The sequence below is a fragment of the Takifugu flavidus genome, chromosome 3 (assembly GCF_003711565.1).
Source record: "Takifugu flavidus isolate HTHZ2018 chromosome 3, ASM371156v2, whole genome shotgun sequence".
Classification (NCBI taxonomy): Eukaryota; Metazoa; Chordata; class Actinopteri; order Tetraodontiformes; family Tetraodontidae; genus Takifugu; species Takifugu flavidus.
The window spans coordinates 6,977,690-6,997,327 of NC_079522.1; the positions used below are offsets into that span (position 1 = coordinate 6,977,690).

Below are 19,638 nucleotides of genomic sequence, written 5' to 3' on the forward strand. Positions count from 1 at the left end.
TTTCAGGAGCACAAGGTGAAACTGGCTTCAACGGTGGTCCCGGTCTTAAAGGGTACCCTGGCGACCCTGGTTACTATGGAAACAAAGGACCCAAAGGATTTACTGGTATGCTGACACTGAACAACTAGAGTTTTATCATGTGATTGATGGTGCCGGACATGCACAATGAAATGTTCTGCTCTTTTATCCTACTTCTTTTCCTTACCAGGACGTCCCGGTCGGAAGGGTATCCCTGGAGTCACACTTCCTCCCACACCTTATACGCGTCAGTATGGTGATCCGGGACAACCGGGTGGAAATGGAGCTGACGGCAGCGCAGGAGAGTTTGGTCAACCTGGAATTCCAGGACGTCCAGGCAAGTACTGAAGTCACCCTGTTCAAAAAATGCTAAAACATTTCAAAAGTAGCAAAAATTTGATTAAATGAAAGCATTTTCTCACAGGTTAATTGTATTTTTATTAGTTATGCAGCTGTTATTTGGCTGTTATCTTGCAGTTACCTGTTATCACAGATGTTCCTAATAATCGTGTTAAAACACTGATTCCTCTTCTTCAGGTCCTAAGGGTCGTCCTGGTGAAGGGGGCAAACTTGGCAGGATTGGAACTGCTGGTCTCCCCGGAGGTTCAGGTGACCCTGGACCTCCTGGTTTTCCCGGACCCACTGGAGACCAAGGTCACAACTCTCACATTCTCTCGTGCGCAGGACACATTGACCATCAGGGTACCAAGACCACTGATTGCACTAACATATGCTGATATTTTAGGCTCCCCTGGCAAAAGCGGACCCCCAGGCCCTCCTGGTGCTGTCGGCCGCAGTTACAGTATTGGCTACACTCTAGTGAAGCACAGCCAGGACTCTCAGGTCCCCATGTGTCCTCAGGGTATGGCTAAGCTCTGGGATGGATACAGTCTGCTCTATGTTGAGGGGCAGGAAAAGGCCCACAACCAGGACCTCGGTATGTTCCGCCAACACATTCATGTGGTTCATTTATTATTCTTCTTGCTCCCTATGATGAATCCATCGACACAGTTTAAGTTGAATAAAGGGGATTTTACACTCCTCTCTACAGTCCGTCTTTTCCTATTTTCCTCCAGGACAACCTGGGTCCTGCCTTCCTAGATTCAGCACCATCCCGTTCCTCTACTGCTCCCCCAACGAGGTTTGCTATTACGCCAGCCGCAACGACAAGTCCTACTGGCTGTCCACATCCGCATCCATACCCATGATGCCTGTGGCCGACTCACAGATACAGGCTTACATTAGCAGGTACCACATGCCGCCGTAGTACTGGGCGCACTGTTACACATACGCAGATGGGTCATGCTGCTCTCCATCCCTTTAGGTGTTCAGTGTGTGAGGCTCCATCTCAGGCCGTGGCGGTCCACAGTCAGGACATGACTATTCCCACCTGTCCTCCAGGCTGGAGGAGCCTCTGGATAGGATACTCCTTCCTCATGGTAATTTAAATGCTAAAAAAGGCCATCAAGTATATCAAGAAAGAATATTAACACAACAGTTCAGCCCCGAATGGTTCAACCTTTAGTCAAATTTTCTGGGAACAAACCCATCTCCCTCTTCCCTCTCCAGCACACGGCAGCCGGCGCTGAGGGCGGCGGACAGTCCCTGGTGTCCCCCGGTTCTTGCCTGGAGGATTTCCGCGCCACACCTTTCATCGAGTGCAACGGCGCCAAGGGCACCTGCCACTACTTTGCCAACAAATACAGCTTCTGGCTCACCACTGTGGACCCCAACCAGGAGTTCATCTATTCGCCATCCCAGGAGACCTTAAAGGGAGGCCAGGAACGCTCCAAAGTCAGCCGCTGCCAAGTCTGCAGCAAGATCTTGTAGTAGGAGGAGGTGATGATGATGTGTGGATGAGGTCTAGAATCAACAAGAACACGTGACTGACTAAAAAAATGAGTCTCTCTCCTGAGTTACCGGTACTGGTGCTTTCAGAATTCAAACAGGCTCCCTTTGTAGAGCCCTCTTTAGATATTCATGTTCTGTTAAACAAATTCCTAAGGGAGGAAGTAGGAAGAGAAGGGCCGCTGTGTAAGCGCTCTTCTCTCAGCTAACACTGACAATGGTGCTATCGTTTATGTTCTTTGTGTCCGTATTACACGTGCTTTCTCGTTAAAGGCTTTGGTTACCCTCGGCTACCTCGGAGAGTGGCGACCCTTCTGGACGGTACCGCACCACTTACACAGCAGGACCGGGCGTCCGCTTCAGACGAGTCAGCTCAGCCTGACAAGACAAACGCAACAGAAAATTCTGAACTGATCGAGCTGAAGTGGTCGTCTGCTCTTTTAAGCTTAGCTCCTCCTTTTTTTCACACCTCCTGCTGTGTTCTTGGTCTCCAAAAATGGCTCTGCACGTTCTGCATGTAAAGAAGAAAAAGAATACTTCTGATCTTTGTTCAGGTTAATTCTACAACTAGCCGTGACATTAATGTCCAGCTTGAATCATGCAAAACATGCAAAATCACCAACCATTAGTTGATATTTTCTATGCATTATTAATGTTTAACAAACTTGGGATCCCTCTGTATTTTAAAGGATGACTGGTGCTTCACACAACTTTACTTCAGTCTTTAATGACACATTCATGTACACTATATTGCACTGATGTAAACTCAACTAGTTAGAAACAGGTCAAGGAGCATGTTTTTTTCTTCGCCATCACAGGCTTTCATCTTAACTTTGTGACCAAAATAGTGTTGTTTTTTTTTAAACAGGACGCCAAACAGATTTTTAATCATTGCTGTATATATCGCGACTGCCTTTTCAAGCAAAGTATGTTTAGGTTCTGATGCTTTTCCCTCTTCATTTTCCTCTATTTTCCTCCTGCCTTTTTTTCTATTCTTGGATATGAAAGCAGATGTACATGTTGATCTTTGCAGCCAAATTTATGAATTGCGATAATTTAAAAAAAAATAAAAAAGTTTAGATGCTTCATTTTTTTTCTGTTCTGATGATTTAAAATGTAAGAGAGATTTCTTTTGGGAAGCGATTGAAGATCAAAATGTCCAATGATAAATTTAGTTTCTTCATGGAAAATGAATCTCCTGCCCATTAAGCTTGGACAGTAAAAGCTACTGGGTGAGCTGTAACCACTATGACCACTCTGTCAAGCTCATTGCTTTCTAGTCCCTTCTTCTATCTCACTCCCCTCTTCTGGTAGCCCTGATGTTATTACATGTAACATTTTACTACTATTTTTCTCTTTTTTGCCGGCCTTTTTTTGTAATCTAGACTGTAATTATTTTACTTAAGACATCAGACTATTTCCTGGATTATGTACTGAGATTGGAGGGAATGGGAAGATAATGATGTGTACATTAAATATTATGAAAGAATGCCTTTAGGTTTATGTTTTATATGAAAAATATATTCACCTTTAATGATATAACAGACACAGCAACTGATTTTATTGTTTGTTTGGTCCTTAGCCCATGTTCCAAACCTAAGATGCTTTAAGGAGTAAAATAAGTGCCTGGAATGACCGAAAAAGAATTACAGTTTTCCTCAAAGAGGATCCATGAAACAATAACACGTCTGTTACTGTATTGTGTTTTCTGTGCTCACTTTAAAATAAAGTCTTTAAACTGAACAGTTATGATGTACAGTTCTTTCTCATTTTTTCCCCACATCGCTTAAAAATATGCAATTATTTTATCAAAAGATTTTGATAAAAATCCACTTCGTACAGATTGGTGATTCCATAGTGACCGCTAGGTGGCGGTATATAGCATCGCATTAGCTGTGGAAACCGGAAGTTCGACATCACAACAAAAACATAACTGCCATCGCTAGTGCTGCAGTGAAGATTTATTTTTTCTTCTAATTAGGGACATATCAACAGGTGAATGTTCTTTGTGAATATAGCACACGGGCTCACATCTACGTTTATTTCATTCTATTTCCATTACCGAACCATAGATTCATTTGTTTTAATTATTTTTCTGGAACGTCAGCTCATCCGAGCTATCGTTAGCTACGCTAGCTTTTCTGCCTTTAGAGTCTGCTAATATCGTCTACACTTTATTGTACTCGTGTACTCATGAGACGAGTCGAATATCCGAAAAGACTATGCTTACACTACACTTTATGTTGTTTTCGCGTATTTGTGCTTTGTGTTTTTTTAGCCAAGTATTGCTGGCGTTAGCCACTTTTAGGTAAGCTACGTCATACATTTCAAGGCCAGGAAAGCGTCAAAACAATATTTGTGCAGCTTTCCAGGTGACTTTCATTATTGCTGTCTAAAACCGAATGAATATAACGTTATTAAAACGTGAATTTGGGTGTGAACAATTGTGAAACAATGCACTGTCATAATGCTGTTGGTTCACAACCCACATATCATAACCGCGGTGGCCCTCTAATAATGAGAAATACCCCCAACGACCAGTTCGATAAACCAGCAAAGTAACTCAGTAACTGCGATTCCCACCAGTTACTTTAGAAGCCTTTTGGATAAGAGTTGAAACGTGTTCTATAAAACTAAACAAACCCAGTTCAATTTTCTCAAGCCAAGAATGGCCGAAACACTTTGCCCATATATTTAAGTCTGGTTTCCCTCTCTTCAGGTACGCTGGAATTTTCTGATACCCACTCGGACATGTCCTATGTCTTCATCAACGACTCGTCGCAGACCAACGTGCCTCTGCTGCAGGCCTGCATTGATGGAGACCTACCTTTCTCCAAGAGGCTCCTAGAAACGGGGTGTGACCCCAACATCCGTGACAACCGGGGTCGCACCGGCCTCCACCTGGCTGCCGCCCGAGGGAATGTGGACATCTGCCGCCTCCTGCACAAGTTTGGAGCTGATCTGCTGGCCACTGATTATCAAGGAAACACAGCACTGCACCTGTGTGGCCATGTCGATACCATACAGTTCCTGGTCTCCAATGGTCTGAAGATCGATATTTGGTAAGCTCTGATATTTTTCTCACCTCACAGAAATTCACAACCTGTGTTGTTTTTTTTCTCCTCCATTGTTGTTTGACTTTAAACCCTGTTTTACAGTAACCACAATGGATCCACCCCACTGGTGCTGGCGAAGAGACGCGGCGTTAACAAAGACGCCATCCGTCTCCTTGAAGGGTTGGAGGAGCAGGAGGTGAAAGGCTTCAACAGAGGACCCCACTCCAAAATGGAGACCATGCAGATGGCTGACAGTGAGAGGTAAGTGTGGAAGAGCGTGGAGTAAGCCAACTCGTTCTGACGCTGTTGTTGTTTCATGATCGCCCTGCGTGTCGCAGTGCCATGGAGAGCCACTCTCTCCTGAACCCCAACCTTCAGAGCAGTGAGGGTGTGCTGTCCAGCTTCAGGACCACTTGGCAGGAGTTTGTGGAGGACCTGGGCTTCTGGAGGGTCCTGCTGCTGCTGGTGGTCATCGCCCTGCTCTCCCTGGGCATCGCTTACTACGTCAGCGGCGTCCTGCCGTTCTCCACCAGTCAGCTGGAGCTGGTGCACTAAGGAGGAGGAGGAGGGTTGTGAAGAAGCAGCATGAGGGCGTTAGATATATATACAAATACTGCTTGCCGCTGATTTCTACCAGAACCGTTGCCAGTTTGTCTTCTTTTTTTCGTATAATTTGCAGCCCAGATTGTGATTTGGAAACACAAACACGTCTGAAACTCCAGACGGTCGTCTTTGTTATAATAACCTGTTACCGTCACCATTTCTTGCTGTTTAAATGCCTTTTCACTTCCTTTATAGCCGTCCCTTCTGTTACAAAATATATATTTTCCACTGTTTTTCTACCACGGTTTCTTTTTTGTGTTATTTATCAAATAAATGACTGTATTCATTTCCTTCATTAATGTACATTTTGATTAATCCTACAAACCCTGCACTTCATCATCTGATCACTCTCCTGTTCCGACCTTTTGTTCACCACTATCATCGTGCAAAACGCTTGTATGTCTGCATCTATACCGAACAGGAACGCACCTCGACTGCGTGCCTTTTTTGGGGAGAAACGCTTTGTGTTGCTGCCATGTTGTCAGTATCTTTGTACATAAGGTGCCCCATCTCGTTAGCCTGTAATCATTCCTTTTGTTGTATATTCACCTTTTTTTTGTAAACCATGTATATTTTTAAATGCTCCTTAATTCCAGTGTTGATTTTCTGTGACTGACACATTTAACATAAAACTTTATTTAATGTAAAAGATGAATAAATTGTGTTTATGTCTTGTTTTTGTGAACAGTGCATTCGAAAAAACCTTCCGTTCAATTACTCATTTTCTGCCACGAGGGGGGGTCCTGCGTTTGCACTTGAAGGTTTCCAGGAAGTCATTTCAATAAACTATGATTCACAGCTAAATGAACCTGGTTGAACATGCTACTCACTTCTAGGAAGACCAACTTTTTAAACCTCTGCTACATCTTACTTCTCACTTTGAGGCTTCTCTCCAACGCGGTCGAAGGTATAGTCCATTATTCTAGAGACTAAAGTGGGGGGGATCATCGCAAACTTCTCAACTCTCTCGCTTTTTTAGGTAAGTCTCGGGTGATCGGGTCCTCAGATCCTGTCCTGGCTGTTGAGGGTGAAGATGTGGTCCTGCCTTGTTTTGTGGAGCCGAAGGAGAGCGTGGTCGAATTGCCGCTGGAATGGGCCAAAGTCGATTCAAATCCTCAAGACCTTACGGAGGCATACGCCCACGTGTACCGGGACGCCCAGGAGCTTCTGGACATGACGGCGCCGTCATACCACGGCAGAACCACGCTGTCTCTCGAAGGCCTGCGACGCGGGGACATTTCTCTCCGAATCAGCAATGTGACTCAGGTCGATAGCGGCCGTTACAGGTGTCACCTGCCGACACTGAACAGCTTCACTCTGGTCCACCTCTTGGGTGAGTTGCGCCTTATGGCTCCACCTTCAATAATTCACATTAATTGACCATTATATTAATTGACAACCCCCCTCCAGTTACTCCGGAGACACCGCTGCATCCAAATAACATCCAGCCCAATGAGACATCTGCTACAGGTGAACAAATATTGGCCAAAATGCTTCGATTCAGTGACTTCTCCCCCATCAATGCTTCAAGAACACAAATTATCTTCTCAGGTGCTTCTTGCAGACAGTCCTCCATCGGTTTGTGGATCTTGTGCATTGCAGTCGCAGTGCACATGTTAATTTAAAAACCACATATGAAGGTGAAGAACAGAAGTGGTATTATGCACTAGCCTCTGCGACATGCACATTTTGCACAAATGGAGAGCCACTCTCTCCTGAACCCCAACCTTCAGAGCAGTGAGGGTGTGCTGTCCAGCTTCAGGACCACTTGGCAGGAGTTTGTGGAGGACCTGGGCTTCTGGAGGGTCCTGCTGCTGCTGGTGGTCATCGCCCTGCTCTCCCTGGGCATCGCTTACTACGTCAGCGGCGTCCTGCCGTTCTCCACCAGTCAGCTGGAGCTGGTGCACTAAGGAGGAGGAGGAGGGTTGTGAAGAAGCAGCATGAGGGCGTTAGATATATATACAAATACTGCTTGCCGCTGATTTCTACCAGAACCGTTGCCAGTTTGTCTTCTTTTTTTCGTATAATTTGCAGCCCAGATTGTGATTTGGAAACACAAACACGTCTGAAACTCCAGACGGTCGTCTTTGTTATAATAACCTGTTACCGTCACCATTTCTTGCTGTTTAAATGCCTTTTCACTTCCTTTTAACCGTCCCTTCTGTTACAAAATATATATTTTCCACTGTTTTTCTACCACGGTTTCTTTTTTGTGTTATTTATCAAATAAATGACTGTATTCATTTCCTTCATTAATGTACATTTTGATTAATCCTACAAACCCTGCACTTCATCATCTGATCACTCTCCTGTTCCGACCTTTTGTTCACCACTATCATCGTGCAAAACGCTTGTATGTCTGCATCTATACCGAACAGGAACGCACCTTGACTGCGTGCCTTTTTTGGGGAGAAACGCTTTGTGTTGCTGCCATGTTGTCAGTATCTTTGTACATAAGGTGCCCCATCTCGTTAGCCTGTAATGATCATTCCTTTTGTTGTATATTCACCTTTTTTTTGTAAACCATGTATATTTTTAAATGCTCCTTAATTCCAGTGTTGATTTTCTGTGACTGACACATTTAACATAAAACTTTATTTAATGTAAAAGATGAATAAATTGTGTTTATGTCTTGTTTTTGTGAACAGTGCATTCTCCTTTTTTCAAATTAATATTCACAGAGTTATTTACATTGTGTGGTTTTTTTCTAGTTGGCATGGCGATCATGTGCTTTAGACTGACTCAAATTTACGCTGTTTGACCGAAAAAACCTTCCGTTCAATTGGTTATTTCCTGCCACGGGGGGGGGGGGGGCGCGTTTGCACTTGAAGGTTTGCGAGAATTCATTTCACTAAACCATGATAAGCAGCTAAATGAACCTGGTTGAACATGCTACTCAGTTCTAGGAAGACCAACTTTTTAAACCTCTGCTACATCTTACTTCTCACTTTGAGGCTTCTCTCCAACGCGGTCGAAGGTATAGTCCATCATTCTAGAGACTAAAGGGGGGGGGGGGGATCATCGCAAACGTCTCAACTCTCTCGCTTTTTTAGGTAAGTTTCGGGTGATCGGGTCCTCAGATCCTGTCCTGGCTGTTGAGGGTGAAGATGTGGTCCTGCCTTGTTTTGTGGAGCCGAAGCACAACGTGGTCGAATTGACGCTGGAATGGGCCAAAGTCGATTCTCATCCTCAAGACCTTCCGGAGAAAGTAGACTACGTCCACGTGTACCGGGACGCCCAGGAGCTTCTGGACATGAAGGCGCCGTCATACCACGGCAGAACCACGCTGTCTGTCGAAGGCCTGCGACGCGGGGACATTTCTCTCCGAATCAGCAATGTGACTCAGGTCGATAGCGGCCGTTACAGGTGTCTCCTGCCGACAGTGAACAGCTTCACTCTGGTCGACCTCTTGGGTGAGTTGCGCCTTATGGCTCCACCTTCAATAATTCACATTAATTGACCATTATATTAATTGACAACCCCCCTCCAGTTACTCCGGAGACACCGCTGCATCCAAATAACATCCAGCCCAATGAAACATCTGCTACAGGTGAACAAATATTGGCCAAAATGCTTCAATTCAGTGACTTCTCCCCCATCAATGCTTCAAGAACACAAATTATCTTCTCAGGTGCTTCTTGCAGACAGTCCTCCATCGGTTTGTGGATCTTGTGCATTGCAGTCGCAGTGCACAAGTTAATTTAAAAACCACATATGAAGGTGAAGAACAGAAGTGGTAAGCATCTGGAAAGGTCCAATCACACGGGTTGTGGCTGTGGCGTAAAAATCAAACTTTGTGCAACATGTGACTTAAAAATGAACCTAGAATTTCCTGCAAGAACATGTCACAGTGTTTTAGACTGCCTTTGTGTAATAATCTGGATAAGCAAGTTTGAATTTTCCTTTCTTTCTTGTCATAGTCACCTCTCCATGCTCTTATTTATAATGTTAAATTATCTTTATTTAAATGACAGGATATTATGCACTAGCCTCTGAGACATGCACATTTTGCACAAATGCACATTCAGTCTATGCAGTGAATCGACATTTCTACCTACATTGACCTGAACTCACATCTCAAGTGAAGATAATAATCCTACAGTTTACGCTGCTTCTTGTGATTGTTTTTAAACCATGATCTCCCTCATTTAAACACAATGTCTCTGTTCTCATACGTTTCAAATTTTGTGGCTAAATAAATGAAGACACGATTAAATAAATAGACTTTGGACAGCAACTCATTTGTTTCATGTTTATGTTGTAATTGTATTTCTATATTATTCTATATTTATGTAAATATGCTTATAATTTATTCTTGTCTTTATCTCTATGCCCACGTTCTATTCTTATTTGTATTTTATTTATTCTATTTCTATACTTTGTAAATACACCTGCTGATATTTGTGTCTATAGACTATAGTTATATTCCTCCATGTGTAGGCTGCTATTACAATTCAATTACCCTACGGGGATGGACAAAGTAAATCTTGAATTCTACCCATCTTAATTATCACATTCCTCCTGTTACTGGTCGAGGAGGGGGAGTGGCAGCAATCTATCACTCCAAGTTATTAATTAATCCTAGACCAAAATATGGCTCCAGTTCATTTGAAAGCCTGACTCGTGGCATCACCCATCTGAACTGGAAGGCAGAAAAGCCACTTCTGTTTATAGTTGTATATCGGCCCCCTGCTGGGCCACACTCAGAGTTCCTGTCTGAGTTCTCTGATTTCTTATCTGACTTGGTCCTTAGAACGGACAAAGTTATTATCATTGGAGACTTTAATATCCATGTAGACGTTGTAAATGACAGCTTTAGAAATGGCTTCATTTCATTACTTGAGTCAGTTGGTTTCCTCCAGCAGATAAACCAACCAACTCATAACTTCAACCACACCTTAGATCTAGTCCTGATTTATGGTGTTGAGGTAGAACATGTGTCAGTGTTCCCTCAGAACCCAGTCCTGTCAGACCATTCTTTGATCACTTTTACATTTATGATTAAGGATTCTTCTATGCTCAGAACACAGTCTTACTATAGCAGATGTCTTTCAGATAATGCTGTAGCTAAGTTTAAGGAAGCGATCCCTGTGCTGATCCCAGGACCACTGTGTGTTTCCCCAGGGGTAAATCATTATAATCTTAGCCCTGCTGAGGTTGACTCTATTGCTGAAGGTGCAGCAACCTCACTGAGAATCACGCTTGATTCTGTTGCCCCCTGAAAAAGAAAATAGTAAATCAGAGGAGGTGTGCCCCCTGGTATAATTCACATATCAGGACCCCCAAGCAGAAAGTGCGAAGACTGGAAAGGAAGTGGCATTCTTGTAAAATAGACAGCTATCATGTAGCCTGGAAAGACTGTCTATTAGTTTACAAAAAGGCCCTCCGCAAGGCTAGAACAGCTTATTTTTCTTCTTTAATTGAGGAAAATAAGAGCAACCCCAGGTTTCTTTTCGGCACTGTGGCCAAATTAACTAAAAGTCACAGTGTTTTAGATCCACGTATCCCTTCTTCCCTTAGTGGTGAAGACTTCATGAGCTTCTTCACTGATAAAGTTCTAGCTATCAGAGAAAAAGCTAACCAGGCCATCCCAACAACTGGACCATCACCAGATGTGCTGACTGTGGGAACATACAGGTTCTCCAACGAGCCCTGAAACTCCTTCAGCCCTGTATATTTTTCTGAGGCGTCATCGCTAATTCAGAAATCCAAGACCACCACTTGTCTCTTAGATCCCATCCCAACACACCTGTTGAAGGATGTTTTACCATTGATAGGCAGCTCTATCCTGGACCAGATCAATGGTTCTTTAGTGTCAGGTTATGTACCCCGGTCCCACAAGGTGGCAGTGGCAGCCGGCCCCGCTGACCTGTTGTATAGTGTATTTTTGTGTGTGTTTCTGTGCTCTGTGCCTCTCCTCTCCTCTCCTCTCCTCTCCTCTCCTCTCCTCTCCTCTCCTCTCCTCCTCCCTCTCCTCTCCTCTCCTCTCCTCTCCTCTCCTCTCCTCTCCTCTCCTCTCCTCTCCTCTCCTCTCCTCTCCTCTCCTCTCCTCTCTCTTTACCCAGCCGGCCATCAGCAGGAGGGTCCCCCTACATGAGCCTGGTCCTGCTCAAGGTTTCTTCCTGTTAAAGGGGAGTTTTTCCTTGCCACTGTTGCTTGTCTGGGGTTAGGCCCTGGGATTCTGGAAAGCGCCTTGAAACAATTTTGATTGTATAAGACGCTATATAAATAAAGATTGATTTTTTTGATTTGATGCGTCATCTTCGGAGTCGATTCGGGTATTTCCGGAAAACAAAGTCACGTGACGAGCCGAAAGGGGAGAAGAAGAAAAAAAACAAAACACTGGTGGCGAGTAAAGAGTCGTAATGAAAAGAATACTTCTGATCTTTGTTCAGGTTAATTCTACAACTAGCCGTGACATTAATGTCCAGCTTGAATCATGCAAAACATGCAAACTCACCAACCCTTAGTTGATATTTTCTATGCATTATTAATGTTTAACAAACTTGGGATCCCTCTGTATTTTAAATGATGACTCTGGTGCTTCACACAACTTTACTTCAGTCTTTAATGACACATTCATGTACACTATATTGCACTGATGTAAACTCAACTAGTTAGAAACAGGTCAAGGAGCATGTTTTTTTCTTCGCCATCACAGGCTTTCATCTTAACTTTGTGACCGAAATAGTGTTGTTGTTTTTTAAACAGGACGCCAAACAGATTTTTAATCATTGCTGTATATATCGCGACTGCCTTTTCAAGCAAAGTATGTTTAGGTTCTGATGCTTTTCCCTCTTCATTTTCCTCTATTTTCCTCCTGCCTTTTTTTCTATTCTTGGATATGAAAGCAGATGTACATGTTGATCTTTGCAGCCAAATTTATGAATTGCGATAATTAAAAAAAAAAAAAAAAAAAGTTTAGATGCTTCATTTTTTTTCTGTTCTGATGATTTAAAATGTAAGAGAGATTTCTTTTGGGAAGCGATTGAAGATCAAAATGTCCAATGATAAATTTAGTTTCTTCATGGAAAAGGAATCTCCTGACCATTAAGCTTGGACAGTAAAAGCTACTGGGTGAGCTGTAACCACTATGACCACTCTGTCAAGCTCATTGCTTTCTAGTCCCTTCTTCTATCTCACTCCCCTCTTCTGGTAGCCCTGATGTTATTACATGTAACATTTTACTACTATTTTTCTCTTTTTTTGCCGGCCTTTTTTTGTAATCTGTAATTATTTTACTTAAGACATCAGACTATTTCCTGGATTGAAACGTGTTCTATACAACTAAACAAACCCAGTTCAATTTTCTCAAGCCAAGAATGGCCGAAACACTTTGCCCATATATTTAAGTCTGGTTTCCCTCTCTTCAGGTACGCTGGAAGTTTCTGATACCCACTCGGACATGTCCTATGTCTTCATCAACGACTCGTCGCAGACCAACGTGCCTCTGCTGCAGGCCTGCATTGATGGAGACCTACCTTTCTCCAAGAGGCTCCTAGAAACGGGGTGTGACCCCAACATCCGTGACAACCGGGGTCGCACCGGCCTCCACCTGGCTGCCGCCCGAGGGAATGTGGACATCTGCCGCCTCCTGCACAAGTTTGGAGCTGATCTGCTGGCCACTGATTATCAAGGAAACACAGCACTGCACCTGTGTGGCCATGTCGATACCATACAGTTCCTGGTCTCCAATGGTCTGAAGATCGATATTTGGTAAGCTCTGATATTTTTCTCACCTGACAGAAATTCACAACCTGTGTTGTTTTTTCTCTCCTCCATTGTTGTTTGACTTTAAACCCTGTTTTACAGTAACCACAATGGATCCACCCCACTGGTGCTGGCGAAGAGACGCGGCGTTAACAAAGACGCCATCCGTCTCCTTGAAGGGTTGGAGGAGCAGGAGGTGAAAGGCTTCAACAGAGGACCCCACTCCAAAATGGAGACCATGCAGATGGCTGACAGTGAGAGGTAAGTGTGGAAGAGCGTGGAGTAAGCCGACTCGTTCTGACGCTGTTGTTGTTTCATGATCGCCCTGCGTGTCGCAGTGCCATGGAGAGCCACTCTCTCCTGAACCCCAACCTTCAGAGCAGTGAGGGTGTGCTGTCCAGCTTCAGGACCACTTGGCAGGAGTTTGTGGAGGACCTGGGCTTCTGGAGGGTCCTGCTGCTGCTGGTGGTCATCGCCCTGCTCTCCCTGGGCATCGCTTACTACGTCAGCGGCGTCCTGCCGTTCTCCACCAGTCAGCTGGAGCTGGTGCACTAAGGAGGAGGAGGAGGGTTGTGAAGAAGCAGCATGAGGGCGTTAGATATATATACAAATACTGCTTGCCGCTGATTTCTACCAGAACCGTTGCCAGTTTGTCTTCTTTTTTTCGTATAATTTGCAGCCCAGATTGTGATTTGGAAACACAAACACGTCTGAAACTCCAGACGGTCGTCTTTGTTATAATAACCTGTTACCGTCACCATTTCTTGCTGTTTAAATGCCTTTTCACTTCCTTTATAGCCGTCCCTTCTGTTACAAAATATATATTTTCCACTGTTTTTCTACCACGGTTTCTTTTTTGTGTTATTTATCAAATAAATGACTGTATTCATTTCCTTCATCAATGTACATTTTGATTAATCCTACAAACCCTGCACTTCATCATCTGATCACTCTCCTGTTCCAACCTTTTGTTCACCACTATCATCGTGCAAAACGCTTGTATGTCTGCATCTATACCGAACAGGAACGCACCTTGACTGCGTGCCTTTTTTGGGGAGAAACGCTTTGTGTTGCTGCCATGTTGTCAGTATCTTTGTACATAAGGTGCCCCATCTCGTTAGCCTGTAATGATCATTCCTTTTGTTGTATATTCACCATTTTTTTGTAAACCATGTATATTTTTAAATGCTCCTTAATTCCAGTGTTGATTTTCTGTGACTGACACATTTAACATAAAACTTTATTTTATGTAAAAGATGAATAAATTGTGTTTATGTCTTGTTTTTGTGAACAGTGCATTCGAAAAAACCTTCCTTTCAATTACTCATTTTCTACCACGAGGGGGGGTCCTGCGTTTGCACTTGAAGGTTTCCAACCAGGAAGTCATTTCAATAACCTGATTCGCAGCTAACTGAACCTGGTTGAACATGCTACTCAGTTCTAGGAAGACCAACTTTTTAAACCTGCGCTACATCTTACTTCTCACTTTGAGGCTTCTCTCCAACGCGGTCGAAGGTATAGTCCATCATTCTAGAGACTAAAGTGGGGGGGATCATCGCAAACTTCTCAACTCTCTCGCTTTTTTAGGTAAGTCTCGGGTGATCGGGTCCTCAGATCCTGTCCTGGCTGTTGAGGGTGAAGATGTGGTCCTGCCTTGTTTTGTGGAGCCGAAGGAGAACGTGGTCGAATTGACGCTGGAATGGGCCAAAGTCGATTCAAATCCTCAAGACCTTACGGAGGCATACGCCCACGTGTACCGGGACGGCCCAGGAGCTTCTGGACATGACGGCGCCGTCATACCACGGCAGAACCACGCTGTCTCTCGAAGGCCTGCGACGCGGGGACATTTCTCTCCGAATCAGCAATGTGACTCAGGTCGATAGCGGCCGTTACAGGTGTCACCTGCCGACACTGAACAGCTTCACTCTGGTCCACCTCTTGGGTGAGTTGCGCCTTATGGCTCCACCTTCAATAATTCACATTAATTGACCATTATATTAATTGACAACCCCCCTCCAGTTACTCCGGAGACACCGCTGCATCCAAATAACATCCAGCCCAATGAGACATCTGCTACAGGTGAACAAATATTGGCCAAAATGCTTCGATTCAGTGACTTCTCCCCCATCAATGCTTCAAGAACACAAATTATCTTCTCAGGTGCTTCTTGCAGACAGTCCTCCATCGGTTTGTGGATCTTGTGCATTGCAGTCGCAGTGCACATGTTAATTTAAGAACCACATATGAAGGTGAAGAACAGAAGTGGTATTATGCACTAGCCTCTGCGACATGCACATTTTGCACAAATGGAGAGCCACTCTCTCCTGAACCCCAACCTTCAGAGCAGTGAGGGTGTGCTGTCCAGCTTCAGGACCACTTGGCAGGAGTTTGTGGAGGACCTGGGCTTCTGGAGGGTCCTGCTGCTGCTGGTGGTCATCGCCCTGCTCTCCCTGGGCATCGCTTACTACGTCAGCGGCGTCCTGCCGTTCTCCACCAGTCAGCTGGAGCTGGTGCACTAAGGAGGAGGAGGAGGGTTGTGAAGAAGCAGCATGAGGGCGTTAGATATATATACAAATACTGCTTGTCGCTGATTTCTACCAGAACCGTTGCCAGTTTGTCTTCTTTTTTTCGTATAATTTGCAGCCCAGATTGTGATTTGGAAACACAAACACGTCTGAAACTCCAGACGGTCGTCTTTGTTATAATAACCTGTTACCGTCACCATTTCTTGCTGTTTAAATGCCTTTTCACTTCCTTTATAGCCGTCCCTTCTGTTACAAAATATATATTTTCCACTGTTTTTCTACCACGGTTTCTTTTTTGTGTTATTTATCAAATAAATGACTGTATTCATTTCCTTCATTAATGTACATTTTGATTAATCCTACAAACCCTGCACTTCATCATCTGATCACTCTCCTGTTCCGACCTTTTGTTCACCACTATCATCGTGCAAAACGCTTGTATGTCTGCATCTATACCGAACAGGAACGCACCTTGACTGCGTGCCTTTTTGGGGAGAAACGCTTTGTGTTGCTGCCATGTTGTCAGTATCTTTGTACATAAGGTGCCCCATCTCGTTAGCCTGTAATGATCATTCCTTTTGTTTTATATTCACCTTTTTTTTTGTAAACCATGTATATTTTTAAATGCTCCTTAATTCCAGTGTTGATTTTCTGTGACTGACACATTTAACATAAAACTTTATTTTATGTAAAAGATGAATAAATTGTGTTTATGTCTTGTTTTTGTGAACAGTGCATTCGAAAAAACTTCCGTTGAATTACTCATTTTCTACCACGAGGGGGGGTCCTGCGTTTGCACTTGAAGGTTTCCAACCAGGAAGTCATTTCAATAAACTATGATTCGCAGCTAAATGAACCTGGTTGAACATGCTACTCACTTCTAGGAAGACCAATTTTTTAAACCTCCGCTACATCTTACTTCTCACTTTGAGGCTTCTCTCCAACGCGGTCGAAGGTATAGTCCATCATTCTAGAGCAGGGGTGGGCAAACATTTTGATTCGTGGGCCACAATGGGTTCTAACATTTGACAAAGGGGCCGGACCAGGAGCAGATGGATGGATGGAGTGCTTTGGTAACCTCACCTCATTGGAGAAAAAAATACACATCTTGGGATATGGAGAAAACATGTGCTTTAATTTCAAATGAAAATGAAGAGAAGCATTACAACAAAATATCTGACTTTGGAATGAGTCTTAAAACATTTAAAATCAAATGAATGAAATGTGCCTTTTTAAAAAAAATTAATAACCATTTCTATTTTAAAGCACTGAAAGTTCTGTTATCCTTCAGGATATCACCATCACCCTCCTCCTGACTGTCTTTTTTCTAGTGGGAAAACACCAGAATTGCAGTGAAAATTTAACATCAACAAGGTTTATTCATTTAATTTTTCAAGTTTGGCGGGCCGGATTAAAACGTTTAACGGGCCGCGTGTGGCCCCCGGGCCTTAGTTTGCCCATGCCTGTTCTAGGGACTAAAGGGGGGGGAGGGGGGGATCATCGCAAACTTCTCAACTCTCTCGCTTTTTTAGGTAAGTCTCGGGTGATCGGGTCCTCAGATCCTGTCCTGGCTGTTGAGGGTGAAGATGTGGTCCTGCCTTGTTTTGTGGAGCCGAAGGACAACGTGGTCGAATTGCCGCTGGAATGGGCCAAAGTCGATTCTCATCCTCAAGACCTTTCGGAGAAAGTAGACTACGTCCACGTCTACCAGGACGCCCACGAGCTTCTGGACATGAAGGCGCCGTCATACCACGGCAGAACCACGCTGTCTGTCGAAGGCCTGCGACGCGGGGACATTTCTCTCCGAATCAGCAATGTGACTCAGGTCGATAGCGGCCGTTACAGGTGTCACCTGCCGACACTGAACAGCTTCACTCATGTCCACCTCTTGGGTGAGTTGCGCCTTATGGCTCCACCTTCAATAATTCACATTAATTGACCATTATATTAATTGACAACCCCCCTCCAGTTACTCCGGAGACACCGCTGCATCCAAATAACATCCAGCCCAATGAGACATCTGCTACAGGTGAACAAATATTGGCCAAAATGCTTCGATTCAGTGACTTCTCCCCCATCAATGCTTCAAGAACACAAATTATCTTCTCAGGTGCTTCTTGCAGACAGTCCTCCATCGGTTTGTGGATCTTGTGCATTGCAGTCGCAGTGCACATGTTAATTTAAAAACCACATATGAAGGTGAAGAACAGAAAGTGGTATTATGCACTAGCCTCTGCGACATGCACATTTTGCACAAATGGAGAGCCACTCTCTCCTGAACCCCAACCTTCAGAGCAGTGAGGGTGTGCTGTCCAGCTTCAGGACCACTTGGCAGGAGTTTGTGGAGGACCTGGGCTTCTGGAGGGTCCTGCTGCTGCTGGTGGTCATCGCCCTGCTCTCCCCCATGGCATCGCTTACTACGTCAGCGGCGTCCTGCCGTTCTCCACCAGTCAGCTGGAGCTGGTGCACTAAGGAGGAGGAGGAGGGTTGTGAAGAAGCAGCATGAGGGCGTTAGATATATATACAAATACTGCTTGCCGCTGATTTCTACCAGAACCGTTGCCAGTTTGTCTTCTTTTTTTCGTATAATTTGCAGCCCAGATTGTGATTTGGAAACACAAACACGTCTGAAACTCCAGACGGTTGTCTTTGTTATAATAACCTGTTACCGTCACCATTTCTTGCTGTTTAAATGCCTTTTCACTTCCTTTATAGCCGTCCCTTCTGTTACAAAATATATATTTTCCACTGTTTTTCTACCACGGTTTCTTTTTTGTGTTATTTATCAAATAAATGACTGTATTCATTTCCTTCATTAATGTACATTTTGATTAATCCTACAAACCCTGCACTTCATCATCTGATCACTCTCCTGTTCCGACCTTTTGTTCACCACTATCATCGTGCAAAACGCTTGTATGTCTGCATCTATACCGAACAGGAACGCACCTTGACTGCGTGCCTTTTTTGGGGAGAAACGCTTTGTGTTGCTGCCATGTTGTCAGTATCTTTGTACATAAGGTGCCCCATCTCGTTAGCCTGTAATGATCATTCCTTTTGTTGTATATTCACCTTTTTTTGTAAACCATGTATATTTTTAAATGCTCCTTAATTCCAGTGTTGATTTTCTGTGACTGACACATTTACCATAAAACTTTATTTAATGTAAAAGATTAATAAATTGTGTTTGTCTTGTTTTTGTAAACAGTGCATTCTCCTTTTTTCACATTAATATTCCCAGAGTTATTTACATTGTGTGGTTTTTTTCTAGTTGGCATGGCGATCATGTGCTTTAGACTGACTCAAATTTACGCTGTTTGACCGAAAAAAAACCTTCCGTTCATTTGGTTAGTTTCTACCACGAGTGGGAGGGGGGGTTTCCCGCGTTTGCACGTGAAGGTTTCCGAGAATTCATTTCACTAAACCATGATAAAGCAGCTAAATGAACCTGGTTGAACATGCTACTCACTTCTAGGAAGACCAACTTTTTAAACCTCTGCTACATCTTACTTCTCACTTTGAGGCTTCTCTCCAACGCGGCGGTCGAAGGTATAGTCCATCATTCTAGAGACTAAAGGGGGGGGGGATCATCGCAAACTTCTCAACTCTCTCGCTTTTTTAGGTAAGTTTCGGGTGATCGGGTCCTCAGATCCTGTCCTGGCTGTTGAGGGTGAAGATGTGGTCCTGCCTTGTTTTGTGGAGCCGAAGGACAACGTGGTCGAATTGCCGCTGGTATGGTCCAAAGTCGATTCTCATCCTCAAGACCTTCCGGAGAAAGTAGACTACGTCCACGTCTACCGGGACGCCCAGGAGCTTCTGGACATGAAGGCGCCGTCATACCACGGCAGAACCACGCTGTCTGTCGAAGGCCTTCGACG

General features: G+C 44.1%; 5 protein-coding genes across 10 annotated transcripts in view; all 5 read left to right on the forward strand.

The window, feature by feature from the left end:
* Positions 1–3,609, forward strand: part of col4a6 (collagen, type IV, alpha 6) — a 58,775-nt gene extending 55,166 nt beyond the window's left edge. For all 6 annotated transcript variants that reach the window (XM_057025997.1, XM_057025999.1, XM_057026000.1 and 3 more), the window contains 7 exons: positions 7–105; positions 209–355; positions 556–672; positions 764–955; positions 1,095–1,266; positions 1,343–1,457; positions 1,588–3,609. In XM_057025997.1, the coding sequence (XP_056881977.1) occupies positions 7–105; positions 209–355; positions 556–672; positions 764–955; positions 1,095–1,266; positions 1,343–1,457; positions 1,588–1,848 (1,103 nt within the window). In that variant the 3' untranslated portion in view covers positions 1,849–3,609. The remainder of the gene's footprint in view (positions 1–6; positions 106–208; positions 356–555; positions 673–763; positions 956–1,094; positions 1,267–1,342; positions 1,458–1,587) is intronic.
* A 115-nt stretch (positions 3,610–3,724) lies between these two features.
* ankrd46b (ankyrin repeat domain 46b) lies at positions 3,725–6,210 on the forward strand. The gene is made up of 4 exons (XM_057026004.1): positions 3,725–3,861; positions 4,586–4,928; positions 5,025–5,183; positions 5,261–6,210. Exons 2-4 carry the CDS (start codon positions 4,618–4,620, stop codon positions 5,475–5,477), a joined length of 687 nt encoding a protein of 228 aa, XP_056881984.1. The 5' UTR covers positions 3,725–3,861; positions 4,586–4,617; the 3' UTR covers positions 5,478–6,210.
* A 62-nt stretch (positions 6,211–6,272) lies between these two features.
* LOC130522060 (butyrophilin subfamily 3 member A2-like) lies at positions 6,273–8,170 on the forward strand. The gene is made up of 4 exons (XM_057026006.1): positions 6,273–6,432; positions 6,505–6,858; positions 6,936–6,995; positions 7,077–8,170. The coding sequence occupies exons 1-4, from the start codon at positions 6,345–6,347 to the stop codon at positions 7,148–7,150; spliced, it is 576 nt and encodes a 191-aa protein (XP_056881986.1). The 5' UTR covers positions 6,273–6,344; the 3' UTR covers positions 7,151–8,170.
* A 197-nt stretch (positions 8,171–8,367) lies between these two features.
* Positions 8,368–9,762, forward strand: LOC130523151 (myelin-oligodendrocyte glycoprotein-like). Its single transcript, XM_057028169.1, has 4 exons — positions 8,368–8,502; positions 8,579–8,938; positions 9,016–9,075; positions 9,157–9,762. Exons 1-4 carry the CDS (start codon positions 8,415–8,417, stop codon positions 9,228–9,230), a joined length of 582 nt encoding a protein of 193 aa, XP_056884149.1. The 5' UTR covers positions 8,368–8,414; the 3' UTR covers positions 9,231–9,762.
* A 3,134-nt stretch (positions 9,763–12,896) lies between these two features.
* LOC130522708 (ankyrin repeat domain-containing protein 46) lies at positions 12,897–18,955 on the forward strand. Its single transcript, XM_057027354.1, has 9 exons — positions 12,897–13,241; positions 13,338–13,496; positions 13,574–14,750; positions 14,823–15,177; positions 15,255–15,314; positions 15,396–16,715; positions 17,293–17,652; positions 17,730–17,789; positions 17,871–18,955. The coding sequence occupies exons 1-3, from the start codon at positions 12,931–12,933 to the stop codon at positions 13,788–13,790; spliced, it is 687 nt and encodes a 228-aa protein (XP_056883334.1). The 5' UTR covers positions 12,897–12,930; the 3' UTR covers positions 13,791–14,750; positions 14,823–15,177; positions 15,255–15,314; positions 15,396–16,715; positions 17,293–17,652; positions 17,730–17,789; positions 17,871–18,955.
* Positions 18,956–19,638: the final 683 nt, after the last annotated feature.